The sequence below is a fragment of the Lissotriton helveticus genome, chromosome 7 (assembly GCF_964261635.1).
Source record: "Lissotriton helveticus chromosome 7, aLisHel1.1, whole genome shotgun sequence".
Taxonomy (NCBI): Eukaryota; Metazoa; Chordata; class Amphibia; order Caudata; family Salamandridae; genus Lissotriton; species Lissotriton helveticus.
The window spans coordinates 1,189,861,994-1,189,882,826 of NC_136068.1; the positions used below are offsets into that span (position 1 = coordinate 1,189,861,994).

Genomic DNA, 20,833 nt, shown 5'->3' on the forward strand with positions numbered 1-20,833 from the left:
GCCTAGGCACATTGGAACAATGTGTAAACCTAGACCTATTGATTAGTAAATATACCCTAGCAAAAGAAGGTAATTTATACCTATGTTTCGCGGACCTCAGCAGTGCCTTTGATTTGGTTGACCATTCCATCCTGTGGCCACTTTTATTAGAAATGGGTGATCCTAAAGAGATTGTTTTCTTTTTAGCAAGATTATATGAGAAACTCTCTAGTAAAGCGCGGTATGGACTAACAGGAGAATGTAACCCTTTTTTTAATGTCAAACTAGGCATCCGCCAGGGATGTGTTGCTGGATCCATTATTATTTTCATTATTTATTAATAATGTAGATTCAGCACTGAGGCTAATTCCAGCTGATTCCCCCATGATTTTTTAGAAAACCGTACCAATTCTCTTTAACGCCGATGACGCGGTTTTACTCTCCCGTACTCCTATTGGACTAAAGCGTCTTATTATTTAAATTATTTATTGACAAAAGGAAGCTCCTTATAAAAAAAACGAAAACATTTTTATGGCATGTGGTAAGCACCCTAAATTGTCCAGGCCTTTTTATATTGATGATTCTAGGGTAGAGGTGATTCATTTGTTCTGTTATTTGGGAGTGACTTTTTCAGGGAATGGAACTTGGGTCCATGAACATGCCAAAGTTAGGTCTAAAATGTCGAGGAATGCCAATGGTATATTTAGATTTGCAGCTAAATTAGGAAATCGTAGACCAAAGGCTATGGTGGATATTTTAAGGCTAGGTGTGTGACAGGAGCTTTATATGGGGCAGGACTTTGGGGTTATTGTACAAAAAATTATTCCCTACTAACTGAAGAGAAGCTGTTCCTTAAACGTTTACTATGTGTCCCGCCCTCCGTCTCTACTGAATTAAACCATAATGAGGTAGGTCTAGACTATATCTCAGACTTAGCGGCTATGCGCCCCCTCCTCCTCTAAAAATCCGTATGGAGTAAAGAAGAGACGGGGTTCACACAAACATTAATTCGAGATTGTTTAAGGTTAGATAATAGCAACAAAATACTGTGGTTTAAGTACGTTTCTCATTGGTTTCCTTACTTGTTCAAATGTGATATACGTTTGGACCCATGCCTTACAGATTCTATATCAAAATCTGAGATCAAAACAGTTTTTCTGGAGGCGAAAAGGGTATCTCGTTCCTGTATAACTGAGAAACAATCGACAGTGATATACTACCGGCAACTGGAACTTGTAAAGGGTTTCCAACCGTATTTAACTTTTGTAACAAATGCTTCTTATAGATACGTACTGACACGCCTAAGATTAGGCATAGCCCATTACTTGGTAGCTTTTCCTAAAATGAAACAGAGCACCACCATTCCGTGTCCATGTGATGGAGCTTCCCAGCAAAGTTGCTTCCATATTTTACTTTTTTGTAAATTCTATTCGAATTTTAGATTTTTTTATTTAAAACCTATCTTTTTAAAGTATAATATTAGATCCCCGCAGGATGCCATGGACCTTCTTATCGGTATGGAGGATCCAGGAGTGTGATTTCACCTAGTATCATTTTTACTAAAGGCCATTAATATCAGAAAATCAATTGTTATTAACCAGTGATTTTATTTTAAAGGGTATACCGGACTGTGTACCATTTTGTATTTTGCACATTGCACTTTATGATGTTCCTTGTTGGACTTTGCAGCTGGAATCCTAGTTAAACTTATGAAAGGCTATCTTTTGCACCAACTGTATAACGAATTTGTGTCCGACGCTTTTTATGGATGTTTTATATGGATGTAGTTACCCAAATTGATGATATTTTCTCTTTGTATGTTTTAACTATTGTTATGCTGTATGGCTGATTAATTCAACCGAATAAAGCTTTTAAATTGAAACTGAAACTAACCTGCAAGTGTTCCTGGTCAATTCTGAAGAGACCCATATGGAAGACTCCCTGAGGGGCCACGGCTAAAGAAAATGGCCATTTTATATTTGCTCAGTCCACCTGCACAATATCCTTTTACAGTTCTTTTGAATGTTTTAAAAACTCATGTAATGCTCAATGTGCTCGCACGATATAACTGTCGTACCAGAGTACTATATTGTTCTTAATACTTCTAATGCATCTATGTTTCACTTTTCAGGTTCCATACCCCGCCACACGCTCCCACATGCCATACATATTTCACACTCGACTCACACATGTCCCACGCGGGAAACAACCATTACAACGCAACTTTTACAACGCACTACCATTACAACGAAACTTTTACAACGCAAAAACCATTACAACGCATTTATTTACAACGCATGTTTTTACAACGCAGGTACCTTTACAACGCATACCATTACAACGTAAGTATTGGTAAGTATATAATTATATTTTAAATTTTATATGTTTGGGTTTTTTTAAGGGGTATTTTTAGGGTTCAGGGTCAGTTTTCAGTTTTTGGGTAAAGGGGCATTTTTAGGGTTCAGGGTCAGTTTTCAGTTTTTGGGTAAAGGGGCATTTTTAGGGTTCAGGGTCAGTTTTCAGTTTTTGGGTAAAGGGGCATTTTTAGGGTTCAGGGTCAGTTTTCAGTTTTTGGGTAAAGGGGTATTTTTAGGGTTCAGGGTCAGTTTTCAGTTTTTGGGTAAAGGGGTATTTTTAGGGTTCAGGGTCAGTTTGGGGTTTTTGGGTAAAGGGGTATTTTTAGGGTTCAGGGTCAGTTTTGGGTTTTTGGGGTACAGGGGTATTTTTAGGGTTCAGGGTCAGTTTGGGGTTTTTGGGGTACAGGGGTATTTTTAGGGTTCAGGGTCAGTTTTGGGTTTTTGGGGTACAGGGGTATAAGGTAAAAATAAAATTAAATTAAATTTAAATTAAATCAATTAAATAAAATAAAATTAAATTAAATTAAATTATATTATTTTCAATTATTTTAAATTAAAAAAAATAATATATACTTACCAATACTTACGTTGTAATGGTATGCGTTGTAAAGGTACCTGCGTTGTAAAAACATGCGTTGTAAATACATGCGTTGTAAAAGTTTTTGCGTTGTAAAAAATTCGTTGTAATGGCATGCGTTGTAAAAGTATGAGTTGTAACGTCATACATCCGTCCCACGCAGAATACCCTTCTGGCATGCTGTGCCACTATGCCATAATCACATGAACCCTCAAGCAATATAGACACTCTACCCCCCTCCCCTATGAATCTCTCTCTGGCACTACACAATACCTCTGGCTTGTACACTTTTTCTTCACATGGTCAGGGCCGGACTGAGAACAGAAACCGGCCTTGGCAAACTGCTCTGCCGGCCTCCCCCTGGGGTGAGGGGGGTGCAGCTGAGCAGTTTGTGAGGGCCGGTTTTGGCCGATTTTGTTAGAGGGGGCCAATATTGCCGACACCCGATAATAAAAATGGCCCTCACCTTAGCAGCCTACCGGGGAAATGCCTGTTGCCCGCTAAGGCCAGTCTGGCCCTGCACATGGTCACTGCCTATGTAGGCTGTGTGGCCTTAACCAGTCTTTAAGCTCCTCCCATTACCCTCAATAGCACGTCCAATTGTCCTCCTGCACCCCTTGTGACCCAAACTCCCTCGGTACACTCACCCTATGCATCATCATACAGCTTTGCGTGTGACCTGACAAATTGCCCATTGTGTATGCAACATTCTCTTACTTCACATAACCTCTTACACTGGGACTGCGCTCCCTGCCCCCTGCCTAGAAACAGTTGTCCTACCCATGGTCTAAGGATGAAGTTCCACATATTTACACTCTCCATCCTAAGTGGTGCTTTACTGAGACCATCGTGTTTGTCCATGACACCACATTATCCTTCAGACTACATGCGCTTGCTCGCAATATTATCCTCTGCACTCTAATGACACTCTAATGACTCTTGGCATCTCACAATTTTTCTATATACTCCCCCATTTTTTTGTGCATGTCAGTTCTAATGTATTTTTGCAGTTGCTATTCTAGAATATTGCTATTGTTCTAGAAAATTTCATTACAAGACCGGAGGCTACCATTATGCATATAACTTTTAATGCAATTCCAAACAGCCGCATATGTCACAAAGCAATAGTTCCAATGGAACATTACTAACAAAACAATTCTAGTAAGCACTAGGCAATCAGCCTCTTTTAAATGCGGCTCCAAGCAGATAAGTCATGCTTTCTCTTACTCTCTTCTGATATTGTTTCTTATGTTTATTATCACTTTAACATGTATATATTTACTCTTAACATGTATTTACTATTATGTATTTACTCTTGACATGTATTTACTCTTAACAGGTAGGTATTTACCCTAATACGGTAGGTATTTACCCATATACTGTTATCTTCCCCCAATGTCATTGGTAAAAACTGTATTGTTTACTTGAATTGCTACTGTCACTCGCCACATATTGCTTCCTTTCAGGCCTTCCGGAAGGCCTCGTTTCCTTCCCCTGGCCTGTTCGAGCCTCCGACCTCCAGTTGTCTAGTTTTTCTCCCCATTCTTTCCTTCGCTTATAATAGCATTGCCGATTATTTTCCAATCCCGGCTAGTTTTCCTTCATGCCCGTCCCGTTTTTACCGTTCCCAAATCCGAGGAAAGGCCCTTAGCGACACACGCGCTGCGTGTTGTGCCTGCCTACTTGTTTCCTCGAACCGCGCGCTCACAATGAGCGTTTCCAAGCAACCAGCTGATCGCGATCGGGAAACTGCCAGTTTTTCCGACACGATCAGCTGATTCACACGAAGGGCCTCGCTTCGCTCGCATTTTAAGACCATTTAAGCTAAAACGAGCTTAAATTAAACAGAATATCAGTCCATTTATATAAAATAATCCACATATCCCCCCCCCCAAAAAAAAGGGGGGGAAATACTATTTATTTAATTTATCTAATTCACACACAAAAAAAAAAAGAGGAGAACAGGAGAGAATTCATTATTATTTATTATTAATATTTTGTATTATACCTCCTTCCTTTCCATTATGTCTGATTCAGACTCAGAACAAGACAATGTTTCTCTCCCTAATATTGACAATGAGGCATTTAAATCTCTTATTCATAGAGAAATGCGATTGTGTATGTTCTCTACACTCTCCAAAGTCATGGCATCCAAGAGATCCCTTTCTCCCGAAGAGGAGGATGAATTCCAAGAGGGACTGGATAATGATAATGACCTCACTGATTTAAGGGGTAAAAAGACTAAAAAAATTAAAAATATTGACCCTACCCCTAAGAGCACTATTTCAGGTCCTAGTACCTCGGGTGTCCCCAGCAGCACAACTTATCAAGGTGTCCACCGCGGCACAACATATAAAGGTGTCCACCGCGGCACAAATTTTAAAGGTGTCCTCAGCGGCACAACCTATCCTAGTGCTCGAAATAATGATTCCATCGGCCATGATGATTTTGATAACCTTGTTCACGATGACTATAATGATACTACCTCAGATTTCCCTGATGAATACATCCTCGATTTGGATGAGGATGATCAAGATTTTGAATCTATTGATGATAACTTACCCTCCTCCTCAAAGGATAGCATCTTAGACCCTCTTGGTCAAGAATTGTTTTCTCCTCTCAACATTAAACATCCTAGGAGCTCTGATTGGACTCCTTTGGAACACGTTAGCCAATTCATTACCAAGTGGATCAGGAATCCTCTTGAGAGAAATACTCGCAACCTCTTACGGATGGAATGCTCAAGACCTTCTATTGAAGGCAAAGTCTGCCAAACACCCAATCTCGATCCAGAGTTGATAAAATATCTCTTCAAACTTGGTAGAGACCCCAGGAAGGGTATGGAGAGATCCCTTAAAATTTGTCAAGACCGAGTTCTTGATATCTTAGGCCCCCTATCCAAAATTATAGATGCAGCTGAAGACAGTCACATCAATGGCTCCACCTTGGATACTAATCTTATACGTGGTTGGAGTCAAAGGGCACTAGTCCTTTTAGGAAACGCCAATGCTGGTCTCAACTCCGAAAGAAGGAGAGTCGTGCTTACTAAAATTAGCCCAAAGTTGAGCGACTTAGCTGATAAAGAGCCCTCTCTTAATCCTAAAGGGCTACTTTTTGGTGAAGACCTAATCAAGACACTAGGTAAATATGTGTCAACCTTTACTGCCCTAGATAGAGCTCATCAGAATATGAAGAAAGTCTTCAACCCCAACACTAATAACCTTTTTGGCAGGGCCGGAAGAAAGGGCCAATCTTTCGGCCGTTTTAATCGTAGGCCCTACGGTAGATCCAGAGGCTTCGACAGCAGAGGCAGTTACCAATCCTCCTACCAATCTCAATTTTACCCTCCAAGAGGAAGAGGCTTCCGTTCGAGAGGTTCCAGACCAAGAGGAGGACCTAACGACAACAACCCACAAAGTAAGTGTTTCAATTCCTTCTTCCCCTCCCAAGAAAGTGGGAGGCAGACTGAAATTCTTTCTCCAAAGCTGGAAACTTATCACTGTAGATCCATGGGTTCTGAACACCGTTACCGGTTTTACAATAGATTTCATAGATACCCCAATTCAAGTTTCTTTCCGGAGAGTAATGTCTCTTTCTCCAGATCAAGAAGTGATTATAGAAGAGGAGATTTCTTCAATGCTCCAGAAAGGCGCAATTATAGAAGTCTCCATGGAAGTTCTGAGGTTTGTAAGTACTCTCTTTCTTGTGGAAAAAAAGGACAAAGGTTGGAGACCCGTCATAAATCTCAGGGAACTCAACAAGTTCCTTGTTTACAGACATTTCAAGATGGAAGGTATCCATCTTCTGAGAGATCTCTTGTTAGAAGGAGACTGGTTAGTCAAACTAGATCTCAAAGATGCCTATTTTACCATCCCTGTGGCCAAGGAACATCAAGCCTTCCTACAATTTATTTGGAAGAACCGACTTTATCAATTCCAAGCTCTTCCCTTCGGTCTCTCATCAGCCCCTTGGTGTTTCACCAAAGTAATGAGAGCTGTTGCATCCTCTCTAAGAGAGAAGGGGATTCGTATGATTATTTACCTAGACGATATCCTTATCATGTCTCAAGACTTTACTCAAATTCTTCAAGATCTCAAAGTCGTTATGGATCTTCTAGAAAATCTCGGCTTTATTGAAAAACAAAGAAAAGTCAATACTGTCCTCCTCAAAATCCATGGAATTCCTAGGTTTCACCGTAGACACCTCCAACTGTCTTCTCCTTCTTCCCCAGAAGAAGATATCCAAGATCAAAAAAGAAATAAGACATGTCCTCAAACATCAAAATCTTTCCCTAAGAGAACTGGCCAGACTCCTCGGTCTTCTCTCTTCCTCCATTCAAGCCATCTTCACAGGCCCTCTGAATTATCGAGCCCTCCAAAGGTTAAAAGGAAAAGCCTTGAGATCAGGTCTCTGGTACGGAGACCATGTTTCCCTGAATCAAGAATCCATTTCAGAACTAACCTGGTGGTTGGAGAATTTGGATGCTTGGAATGGCAGAGCAATATTCGGTTCAACACCAGATTTTATTTTTGAATCGGATCCGAGCCTTCATGGTTGGGGTGCCTGTCTCCTAGATCAAAATACTGGTGGAATTTGGTCTCGAGAGGAGTCTTCTCACCATATAAACTATCTGGAACTGACTGCAGGCCTTTATGCTCTAATGAGCTTCAGACACTCTCTTCAAGGCAGATCAGTAATTTCTAAAAATGGACAATATTTCACCTGTTGCTTACATAAATGGTCTGGGTGGAACAAAGTCGAAGGACTTATCGAATTTAGCCAAAAAACTTTGGATGTTTTGTCTAGAACACAAAATATCTTTAAGAGCAGAATACCTTCCAGGAGATTACAACCTTTCTGCAGATTGGAATTCCAGATTCCTTTTAGATCATTCCGATTGGAAACTCAACACCCTAGTTTTCAGATCCCTCTACCATTTCTGGGGTCACTTTCAAATAGACCTTTTTGCGAGCAGACTGACTTTTCAACTAGATCCTTACTACAGCTGGATGCCCGATCCGGGTGCTCTAGCAGTCAATGCCTTTCTTCAATCATGGGCGGGAGTCAACGCTTACGCTTTCCCTCCCTTTGCCATGATCCAGAGGGTCCTCCAGAAAGTGAGACATCAACATGCCTCCATTGTTCTGATAACTTCCTTTTGGCCTTCACATGCCTGGTTCCCAACTACTCTAGAGATGTCTTACGATCTTCCCTTCCTAATTCCTTCCCTCAACAACCTTCTCACCGACATAGACGGTCAAATTCACCCTCTTGTTCATATAGGGAAGCTGAACCTTCTTGCTTGAGAGTGTCAGGAGATCCAATGATCTCGCAAGACTTTCGTCTACAGCTTCAACTCTCCTCGGAGAATCTTGGGCCCCAGGAACACACTACCGGTATAACAACATCTGGAAAGTATGTTTACGTTGGTGCTTGGAAAGGGACTTGGATCCCGTGGAAGCACCTATCGTTGATATAGTCAACTTTCTCGGAGAACAGTTCGACAGAGGTCTAAGTTATAGATAAGCATGGGCGGATTTTGCGGATCCACGATTCACGAATTTGCGTATTCACGGATCGTAATTGCGGATTTGGGGCGGGGCTTCCATGCGAGTGCACATGCCTCTTGAGTGTATAAAAGGTCAGATACCGATCATAGACAGCTGCCCAGCCTTGACAACGCTCACGATTGTTTTTGGGGCCGATAAATGAGTCACTGAATTTAAGCTTCAGCTAGGGCTCATGCTTACATGATATCTGTAAGTGCTTCCGGTTGAGGTTTGATTTTGTGCCAGGACCATCGTGCCAGAATGAACCCTGCCCTTCATATTTATTCAACAAGACGCCACCGTTTTGGGAAGAGGGCACAGCTGCCTTGCCTGTAAACTATTTTACGATGGCGCCGGCAAGCTGCCAGCGCCATCCTAAAATAGTTGCTACATTAGCTTCAACAGGAAGCGCGAATAGATAAAATAAAGCAGATGCACGAGCGCCTGCTTGATTTTATCTATTAGTGCTTCCTGTTGAAGCTAATTTAGTAACTATTTTACGACGGCGCTGGCAGCTTGCTGGCGCCATCGTAAAATAGTTACAACAACAGGCCAGCAAGGGTTGAACTTTTGACCTAAGAATCCGCCGCTCGCGGATTGCGAATTTTCGGTAAATTCGCGAGAGTTCGCGGATCGCGAATTTACCAAAAATTCGCAAATTCCGCGAGCGGAGCGGATTTAGCGCTCATGCTTAGTTATAGATCTATCAATTGCTATAGATCCGCTATTTCTGCTGGTCACTCCTTGGTCAACAGTAAAACGGTAGGTAAAAATCCTATCATTTGTAGAATTCTTAAAAGTATCAGACTTAGAAGACCCCCCAAACCTAGATATCAATCTTTGTGGGATGTCAAATTAATTCTTGACCTTTTCTGTAATTGGCCAGATAACTCACTTTTGAACAGAAAGAATCTTTCTATTAAATTAGCTACCCTACTCTGTTTAATTTCATGTCGTAGAGTCTCTGATGTTAAAGCTCTAGATATTTCTTATAGATCTTATGATATGTTTGGAGTTAAATTTGAACTCCACAGAAGGACTAAAACTATGTCTGATTCCATATTCTATCCTCGTTTTGATATTTGTAAAAAACTTTGTGTTGTGGATTGTATGAAACAATATGATTTGAGGATGCATGCTCTTCGCCCCTGTGGTGTTAATCAGTTGCTTATATCCTTTGTTAAACCTCATAAAGGTATCTCCTCTGCTTCTATTGCAAGGTGGGTCAAAATTGTTATGAATTTTGCTGGTATTGATCTAAATATCTTCAAACCACACTCTATCAGAGGTGCTATGGCCAGTAAGTCCTTTTGGTCAGGAGGTAAGTTGGATGATATTCTTAAAGCTGCTGATTGGTCGAATTCTAGAACTTTTGCTCATCATTATTGCAAACCAATCACTCATATGTCTGATGTTGTGTTACATGGCTACCAACATGCATAATGGTAGCCTCCGGTCTTGTAATGAAATTGCGATTCTCCTATTAACATGACTAGAGAATCTGGATTTCATTAAAGACACGGAGGCTAACATTATCCCTCCCACCCTCCCTGGGTGGTTGATGGTTAATATTTTACTTACTGTTTATTTCTCCTAAATTTATTTATATATGCAATAATAATCTTGCCTTAACAATGAACATATTACAACTAATAAAATGTTTTATTTAAATTATTAATTCCTTTTCAGGATTTATCTTTATTCATATTTCTAGATTTATTTACACTTCTTTCTTTTCAGATAACCTCTCGTGAACTCTTTTTCCTGATTCCTTCCCTACGGATCTTGGAGCTTTTTCTTGCCTTCATCTACCTTGGTTTATTTGAAGTCTCATCGTTGAATTTCTCATTGGGACATTTCCTTCCTCTCCTTTACTCCTTATTTAAAGAGGCTGATTGCCTAGTGCTTACTAGAATTGTTTTGTTAGTAATGTTCCATTGGAACTATTGCTTTGTGACATATGCGGCTGTTTGGAGTTGCATTAAAAGTTATATGCATAATGTTAGCCTCCGTGTCTTTAATGAAATCCAGATTCTCTAGTCATGTTAATAGGAGAATCGCAATTGCTTGTGATATATTGCACTAAGCTCTGTATGTTCTCTGTTCGCATGTATTGCCTGTCATGGCCTTACTGATTATACCATGTCAATCTGTAATCGCTGCGTCGGGCCTGTGCCCTCCTTTTTTGCCTTCATTGGTTTTATTTCACTGCTTGAATCTCACAAATGACTTCCACTGCCCCACACTCTACACCTCGTCTCTTCAGACTTTGGCTCCAAATTGGAGTACATTTGGTCTACCTATGACCCCTAGTTCTATCCCCAACACTAGCTGTCTGTGAAACATTAGTCTACTCCTCTTCCATTTATATATTGACTATATGTCCCCTACTTTTATTCTTCTTTTCACACTATGTTTTAAGGCACTCATGTAAATCTTTTTAGGCATGGTTACCAAATGTTCATTCTTAGCTGTCACCACATTCATGAGTGTGGTTCTATATTCCAGATTAAACATTATAAAAAGTTTTGAATAGGAATACCTGCATCATTGTTGCTTCCATGACTCTCAGGTAAAACGTTTCTCTTTTTGGCTGTTATGGCATTACCCTCAGTGAATGTATTCTTTTTCCCTTTGGAAACATATAATACAATGTTAGTTTACAGAAAAATCAGACTAGTAACTTTAGCAAAAGCTTGCCTATTCAGTATGTATATCTTAATATAGTTTCATATCTTTTTCGCTTAAGTAAGAAAGAAATGCTCATTAAGATACATTTTGCATTCCAAGGTATACAACATTTAGCAGAGACCCTCATCTTCCTTAAGGCACCAAAATGATTGGGCAAATTAGGCTAAACTTATGAACCAGTATGCTTCCATAAATAATAAATTATGTTAACATTGTTATTTGCCTTAGCTCTATTAATACACTGCCTTATTAGACCCTATTACAAGAGAGATTTTCTGGAAAAATATTTGTCAGCATTCTATTTCTTTCAGAAATCTTAAGTAGATCATATTCATGTGCTCCCTGAAATGTAATTTCCAGCAGCTTCCCTCTTAGTCGCTACAGTCTTGTTTCCACTAAAATACACCAAAAATATGTTGAAGCTATGTAATATCGTCTACCTTTCTACTAAAATGGAATGGCTTGGTATCTCCACCAACATATCATATATCTTCAAGTTCCATCACTTCAGAAATGTAGATCTGTCTGTTTCTCTTCCCTTTTCTATGAACTTGTAGCATTACTCAACGCTATATTTCCCTTGAGCTGCACAGAGACTAAGAGGGGGCTTCGTGAGTTCTTCCTATACTGTTTAAACCTGAAATCCACACACCTGGATGCCAATCATAATCTCATGTCTTGCCTTATTTTTCTTTCCCTCAAGTCCCGCACCATAACCATTCATGGAGTTACTTGCTTCCATGTCCCAATATTCCCTGCTTTAGGATAACCTTTCAGCTTGACCCAGAAACCTTTCTTGAAATATGATTGTATTTGTATTTTGTATATATCTGTCAGGATTTGCCATCTGTGCTGTTAAAAATTCCTAATACAGGCTAGAGCCTGCCATTTCATAGACATAGTCTCGAATGACAGATACCATGGCCCGATTACCACCTGTCCATTCACTGCATTGTAACACAAACAAGCCAGCCCTAGCCACTTGTGTTCAGTGGCAAAACTCAAATGACCCCCCTCTGCAGAATGGGCTAAGTGGCCCCTGACTCTTCTTTGTTTTATATATATCCATTGGACGTTGCCACTGCTTCTGTAAACAGGGGCATGAGCATATAGTCATCTTTTTCAGGGCGAGGAGGACTCCACCTACTTGAGACCACTGGACACTATGTCTCGTGATTGCGGACTCCAGACCTGGAGCGGCCCTTGCAGGTAAGAGTGGTTAGGCTGCCTGGGTGGGTGGGTGGAGGTACTTGACAGACGCCGACTATGGAAAAATAAGTAAATACGATTTTTCCCTCGTTGTCGTCCGTCGAATCCCACACCACCCGGCCCCACCACTCTTACCTGCACAGGCGGCTCCTGCTTCAGACACCTCCATCTTGCTAAGCATTCAGTGCCGACTGGCCTCCTAACCTCTATCAAGGCGCTGAAGGGTGGGGGGGGGGGTGCCGCTACTGCTCGAATAGCGAGGTCTTGAGGTGTCTCCTGAAGGTGAGATGGTCCTGGGTCAGTCGTAGATGTGCATGGAGGGAGTTCCATGTCTTGGCTGCCAGGTAGGAGAACGATCTTCCTCCGGTGGTGGCTCTGCGAATCCGTGGGACGGTGGCGAGGGTGAGGCTGGTGGAGCGGAGCTGGCGGGTGGGGGTGTGGAACGAGAGGCGGTTGTTGAGGTATTCGGGGCCCATGTTGTGGAGTGCTTTGTGTGTGTGGGTGAGTAGCCTGAACGTGATCCTCTTGCTGACGGGGAGCCAGTGCAGGTTTCTCAGGTGGGCGGATATGTGGTTGCGGCGAGGGATGTCGAGGATGAGTCGTGCGGAGGCGTTCTGTATGCGCTGAAGCCGTTTCTGAAGTTTGGCTGTGGTTCCTGCATAGAGGGCGTTCCCGTAGTCCAGTCGGCTTGTGACGAGGGCCTTGGTGACCGGATCGGAAGGTTTACGGAGCATGCGCAAGGTGTTGACGCATGAGGATGAGACTGCGTTGACTTGCTTGGCCATCGTGAGGGAGGAGTCCAGGATGAATCCCAGGTTGCGAGCGTGGTCCATGGGTGTCGATGCGGTGCCCAGCGTCGTGGGCCACCAGGAGTCGTCCCAGGCGGATGGGGATTGTCCGAGGATCAGGATCTCCGTCTTGTCCGAGTTGAGCTTCAGACGGCTGTGCTTCATCCATTCTGCAACATCTTTCATTCCGTCTTGGAAGTTGGCTTTGGCGGTGAGAGGGTCTTTGGTGAGGGAGAGTATCAGTTGGGTGTCGTCGGCGTAGGAGATGATGTTGATGTTGTGTTTGCGTGCAATGGTGGCGAGGGGGCTCATGTAGATATTGAAGAGGGTCGGGCTGAGTGAGGAGCCCTGGGGATGATCTTGGTGGCCTCAGAGCGGAAGGGAGGGAGGCGGATTTTCTGGGTTCTGTCAGAGAGGAACAATGTGATCCAGTCCAGGGCCTTTCCTTGGATCCCGGTGTTGTAGAGGCGGATTATTAGGGTGCGGTGGCAGACGGTATTAAAGGCTGCCGAGGAGGATGAGGGCGGCTGTCTCTCCGTTGTCCATCAAGGTCCTGATGTCATCGGTGGCTGCGATGGGGACGGTCTCGGTGCTGTGGTTGGCTCGGAATCCGGACTGGGATGGGAATGTAGTCAGCTGTTTATTGACGGTCTTCTCGATGACTTTAGCCGGGAAGGGAAGAAGAGAGATGGGGAGAAAGTTCTTGAGGTCTTTGGGGTCCGCTGTTGGTTTCTTCAGGAGAGCGTTGATTTCTGCAGGAGAGCGTTGATTTCTGCGTGTTTCCAGCTTCCAGGGAAGGTGGCTGATGTGAAGGAGCTGTTAATGATGTTCCGGAGGTGGGGTGCGATGATGGTGTCGGCTTTGTTGAAGATATGATGAGGGCATGGGTCGGAGGGGGAGCCGGAGTGGATGGTGTTCATGACGTGGGTGGTGTCTCCAGTGCTGATGGGCGTCCATGCGCTGAGGCTGGTGGTGGGGGTCGTTGGTTTGGTGGCTGGAGGCGGAGTCTATATATATATATATATATATATATATATATATATATATATATATATATATATATATATATATATATTATTTTTTTAATATATATATATATATATATATATATATATATATATATATATATATATCCTTAAAAGTATCTTCACAATAATGAATATGACAGTTTATCATATTTATTAATACTGAGTCATTTCATTAAAAAATACCATTATTATTATTGGTAATAAAATCTATATATATATATTTTTTTTTTTACAGTCCATTCATACTTCCCTTCAGTACACATTGTGATTCAGAACTGTCTGGGTAGTTATATGGATGGGTGTGGTCGCACAGCTGGTTGGATGCAAGGGCTGGTGGATGGATAAATGAATGGGTGTGGGTGGATCGTGGTTTATGGATGGTTGGGTGCATAGGTGTGGGTAGATGTGTATGGATTTATGTCTGTTGATATGATAAACAGGAGTGCATGTGTGGATATCTGTGAGTAGAAATATATATGGATACATGACTGCGGGTGGTGGACAAATGGAAGTGGATGGCAATGAATTTCAACTATCTGGAGACCTAGTTTAAAAGCATTTATCCAAAATCCACATGTGTGCGTTCATCTGTGTGAAACCTGGAGTATATGGTTGAGTGAATGGTCCTTCTCTCTGTTTGGGTATTCATTCCAATATGGGGCTCTGTCTTTGTGGCTTGGAAGACCACCTGGAACTTTACTGGTCTTCTTGGAAGATCTATACATCCCTGATTCCATTTCAGTGGTGCCCTGAGACCAGTGTTTGGTAGGCCTCTTTGTGGAAAGCCTGTGTGGGCATTAGCCCTACAGAGGGTAATGGAAAATACGAGACTTCTACTTCATCCAACATACATTTTACTAAATTATTTTACACTAGTTTTAGGCTCCAAAGCCATATTCACACAGTCAGCTTCAAGTTTTAAAATAGCAGAAAGAATTTCAGGTAAGAACAAATAAATACAACAAGGTGAATCAAAGGTCACTTACGTGCTTTACATCTTGGAAGAATCAAGAGTGGAAATGCTAGGATGAAGATCAGCAAGAGTACCGCTATCACAATAACTGGGCAGATAATCATCCACGTTGACGATGGATCGTTCACTGTCAAAAGAACAAAGCACCTCCAGTTACTATATATTATTTTGGTTTAGGTTTTGCAGCCCTTGCTTATACCACAGAGCTAACTGAATAATCTTGCATGACCTGAATGTAATTTTGGTAAAGCCTGAGAAGAAGCATGCTTTTTTATTGCAGGTTTTACGGACTAACTCATGAGCTATCCCATGTTTCCTTGCCGGGCCATTTAATTGCACATAATTCGCTCACAAGGCTCAATTGACAACGTTTCTTGTTCTTGGGTTCTGAAGGATCACTGACGGATTCTACCTGGTCCCACACCTCCTTGTCCTTTTAGGATCTAAAATTGAATTCCGTGACGTATGAAATATGCATTAAAGGCAACTTGCAATGGACTTAATTTCTTTAAAGAAAACACTGGTTATTAATTTCCAATTCATGGCAGCCATCTGCACTGTAATCTGATGCCTGAAACATCTTTGAGATGGCAATGTGCAAGAGGAATTCACAAAAATGTTCTCAAGATGTTCGAAGCGTCTTCATATTTGTACCAGTGCAAATCATTGTGAATACAATCTAAAACTAAGACGATCGACATCTGAGATGTTACCGCTATATCTTAATTGGTTCAAAATCAATTAGGTCTGAATCAAGCACATTAAATTTAACAGAAAATGCAAGACAATTATTTGCACTTTGGGCCCATCGTGCCTAAAAAGGTATACAACAATCTCGATGCACACTTAATTCACAAGCAACCACTTTTAATTTGGTCCAGAAAATGGTAACATGTGGCATAACAATGTCAAAAAAAAGGGTGGTTCCTTTCTGTGTTAATGACTTTCTGTTAGTGACCAATAGGCCTACACACTAATATCAACTTTTTAGTGTAAGATAGTGACACGAGTAATTATTTGAGCACAACACTAAAGTTTTACTTTTGTCTCTCAAGATTTATTCTTTATAAAATTTAATTAAAAACACTTTTTTACATAACCTTTCTAGCAATCATATGTTCTGGTACAGGTTCTCCATTGATTGTAACAATTTCTTTTACAGTTCCTGCTTCAGAATATACAGTACACACACAATGAATAATTTTCAACACAAATACAAATTAATATGTCATCCTAACATCAATATAAAACAATGATAAAAAGTACTTTGTCGACGCGTTTCGGTGCTTTGTTCTAATATTACACCTTCTTCAGGACAGAGCTTTGTTGAAAACAATGTTTCTTCATTCTATGAATAAATACATACAATTAGTATAATTGGTCAAAATAGAGAGTAAAGTATATTCTATCTAGTTGCGTGCATAATCAAGATCGTGTCACTAGTATGATTAATACATTTATTTTAAATGGCCATCTTACTTTGATTATTTTGCCATCGGTCTTATCTCTTGGGATTCTGGACCGTTCAGGAAAAGTAAATTCTTAATCCTCTTCGTGATCAATTATGGTATGTATATACCACGACTTCTACGAGGGAGAGGGTCAATTCTTTAGTCACACTGCCTCTTTGTGATTTTAGAGCGAACATATGATTGCTAAAAATGTTATGTAAAAAAGTGTTTTTAATTAAATTTTATAAAGAATAAATCTTGAGAGACAAAAGTAAAACTTTAGTGTTGTGCTCAAATAATTACTCGTGTCACTATCTTACACTAAAAAGTTTATATTAGTGTGTAGGCCTATTGGTCACTAACAGAAAGTCATTAACACAGAAAGGAACCCCCCTTTTTTGACATTGTTTGATACCCAGTCCTTTCTGGTTTATTGGGAAACTCTCTCCTTTTTGAAACATGTGGCATAACCACATACATATAACATTGGCCAGATGTATCAAAGATCCGGTCACAATGTAGTCATGTTTTTGCACAGCAACTGCTTTGAGACCTGACCATCATTAAGTGCTCTGACTGATCTATCAGTCTCCGCCACACTGTAAATGACCATTCAGTAATATTTACAGATTTCTTCTCCGCTCCATAGATATTTTTGAGACAAGATTCTGCTTTCGAATTCAAAGAATGAGCAGGGATAAAGGCCTGTGTATTTGCAAAGGGATTACTTTTTCAAGAGGATACCTCGAAACCGTTAGCGTCGACGACACGGAAAAAAGGGAACTGATGTCATCACGCCGGCGTGGGCCTATTATGGAGTCGGTGACATCAGCGGAGTCGTGCGCGGTGTCGTGCCTCTGTGACGTCGTCCACGTCGGCGCGAAGCTACAAAAAGAATTTCCAAATGTTGCTGACGCAAGGGGATATTCACAAGGTGAGGAATCCACTGGCAGATGTATCCATCAGAATGTCTTGTTTATAGTGGTGTCCAAAATTGCTCCAAAGAAGGTGATGTTAGTGAATTGTGTATTACTGCTTATTCTTTGCAGAGAATAGCGCGTCTTGAGGTGTATTTGAGGTGAAGAAAAAATGGCGGTTTGAACAGGTGAGACCTGAGAAAGCAAGACAGCATATTATTACAATATGCTTCTTTACAAAACATTGATGTTAGTTTTTTTGTCGTTTGCTGCACTTGGTATTTTGATGACATCTTAGTTTGAATATTTATCGATTGATACAATGTATAGAAGGTGTGTTATCAATTTAAGAATGATACTTTACCACAAGCATATACATTCGTTTTTACTTAGGAGTTCTTCATTTTTCTCAGGTGCACTTTGAAATCACAGCATTTGAAAAATAAGTATTTAAAGTGTTGTGTATTGGGGTTCATATTGACCTAGCATTGGAAGCACTATGGGTGTCTTATTTTATTTTTGATCATTTTTATGAGGTAATTATCAGAACAAAGTTTCACATGGTCAAAATCTAGCAGCAAGTTTACATCTGTTCATTAATACGTTTTGGGTAATGCAATTTATTAATGTGTTTGTCTGTATTAGTAGAAAAACTTTACTAGAATAAATGATTATATCATTTTTTTATAGGTTTTCCCCTGAGGAAGGGACAATATAGTCCCGAAATGCATCAGGCCTGCACAAGAAACATATGGAATAAATATTCATGTTTTTCCACGATATGTTTATGATTTATATCATGTATAGGATATAAAAAACTGTTTAAATTGACTGTGATTGGATTAATATTCATGGTTTCATGTAAGAATTGACAGTGAAATCATATGTTAACTAATAGAGTATATGTACGGATCTAAAGTAAGTACGTGTTTTTTGTTTGCATATTTGGTTATTATTGAGGGTTCGTTTTGAAACCCAGTGAACAGTGCACGGTGCTAGTACGTTTTCTTGCTAGTACTCCATAGTTGCCTGTCACTATGCCAGAAAGGTTGGCATAGTTAAACTCATATTATTACAAAGACACCTGTGACACCCAGATAATCCTAAAGTTGAAAACTCCACCAGGCACATTGGAAATATACCAATGCTTGAGGGCAATCTACAAATACAGAATCACTTGGAGATAAGCCCCTCAAAAACCATCCTCACTTTCAGATAGTGCCACAAATATGACCACATCGCAATCTGATAGAAGGAAATTGGACTTTCTACATAAAAAAAGAACCTAGGGTTGATCATGGACTGCAACCTCTCTGCCCAACAACAGGGAAACCAAGGGGCTTATTGACAAGCCCCTGGCGCTGCCGGTGCATTACTTTCTATGTGATAAAAAGTGACTGGTGGTGCCAGGGGCTTGTAATTAAGCCCCCAAGTGTCCAACAGTGCATTCTTTACTATGAGAATCGTACGCAGAGTCTTTGCCTACCTGGGGCTTTCTTATAGGTTCCTGTCAGCTAGATCTCTAGCATTAATTATGCAAATAGGCTTCAAAATGGGCTTTTGGGGAACTCAATCAGCAAATTAGTGGTTGCAGCTGCAAAGATAAGTGCTTAACTTGAGCAGACGTAACCACGTCACCATGGTCCTCAAGGCAATGCACAAGCCCTCAGTGGCTAGAAGAATCTTATGAAGAGCTCTCTCCTTTGCCGTCCGGGCCATTCATGGAAAAGGATCCACCTTTTCAGTGTCAATTCATGCTATGCTGCTAAAAGAGGACCCCCTGATCCAGAATGGCTGTTCTTCTGATCACCCCCTCATAGAAAATGCAAAATGGGCAGGCATTCTTTCTCACTACAAACCTCCAAGCTCTAGAACATACTCCTAAAAAAACGCAAGGATAACCAGTAACCACATTGAGTTCAGAGAGGCTAGAAAGACTGGACTGTTCAATGAAACATAATACCAGTTGGAGTAAACTCTGAAGAACCACCGATCACAATCTGTAAATTGTAATCCCATCTTTCACGCTCCATTTGCTACACTCCTTTCATAATATTAGGTGGTGGTAAGGCTGCCTGACACATGTTTGTAAGCAGCACTGCATATCCATCCGCAAGAACCTCACCTAACATCCCCTTAAGATTTACCCACAACCAACTTCCTTTTATTATGCACTTTTCAGAGAGTCCAGGAATCCAATGCGAACGTGAGTGCTTAGTGACCTCATTATGGGCATGACGTGTTATATCAATAATACTGACACACAAGAGCTTAAACTGTGGAACTTGGTACGTTTGTACCGCTGTGTCTGCATTCTTGCCCTCGGCTGTTAAGTATCACAATTTAAAGTTTTAAAACACTTTTTTTAGACTAAGGTCTCCATTTCCACTTGCTTGCATATTTCATTTTAACCATGGTGTCTTTTTTAGCTTTAATTTTACAATGTTGTACCTTTAATATTATGTTTATTGATGTATTTTTAAATGTTCATTCACTTTTTAGGTTTTTAGTAGAATAAAGTTACTATTGAATCTAACAGTTTAACTTACAAGTTAGGGCATCCCTATAAAGGTTGCACATAAGTTTGACCATTGAAAAATATACCTTTAACAAGTATGCACATTTTGAATACTTAAAACCTGCACTGAGAATAAGTCTAAAAACAGAAACGGCAGATTAATACAGATGAAAAGAAGCGCATGGTAGCGATTTAATTAAATTTAATAGAGATGCTGATTCAAAAGTATAAGTTTAGAATTGTCGGAATTTTCGGTATTGAAAACCCTTTCAAGTCAACACGGAATATAAAGTGTTCTACATACCTTCTTCTATTGTAAAGTTGAAGCTTTCACTGTATTGTTGACGATCGGAAAGCATATTTTCAGCTTTACATACGTATATCCATAAATCACTGGTGGAATTTAGATTAATAGTCAATGTGGCAGGAAGTCTGTCATTTCTGGTTACTAAGGATAAGAAAGTCTCTCCCCTGAAGAAGGAGTAGTTGATGGGAAGAGAACCACTGTTTGCCACACAAGACAATGTCACCTCACCTCCCACAGCTGTTGAGGAAGTATTCGAGTAGAGTTTTGGCTTGGAGACCATTTCTGAAAAAGATAACATTTTCAATAAGTAATGGAAAGTACAGAGATAATTAAACAAGATCCACGCAGGGACATCTACTTTAATGTAGTATGCATCACTTGGTATATCTTCCGTTTCGAAAACCTTTATTTCGGTCACTGGGACCATAAAAGTATGCACAAATCAACAAAATGACGGACATACATAAGCAATTCTTACAATTCTATACA

At 40.6% G+C, this 20,833-nt stretch overlaps 1 protein-coding gene across 3 annotated transcripts in view; it reads right to left on the reverse strand.

Moving 5' to 3' along the window:
• MILR1 (mast cell immunoglobulin like receptor 1) overlaps positions 1-20,833 on the reverse strand; it is a 213,733-nt gene that overhangs the window by 123,385 nt on the left and 69,515 nt on the right. For all 3 annotated transcript variants that reach the window (XM_078654343.1, XM_078654344.1, XM_078654342.1), the window contains exons 5-7: positions 20,342-20,626; positions 15,165-15,278; positions 11,005-11,094 (exon numbers count right to left, since the gene is read on the reverse strand). In XM_078654343.1, coding sequence (XP_078510469.1) covers positions 11,005-11,094; positions 15,165-15,278; positions 20,342-20,626 — 489 coding nt within the window. The remainder of the gene's footprint in view (positions 1-11,004; positions 11,095-15,164; positions 15,279-20,341; positions 20,627-20,833) is intronic.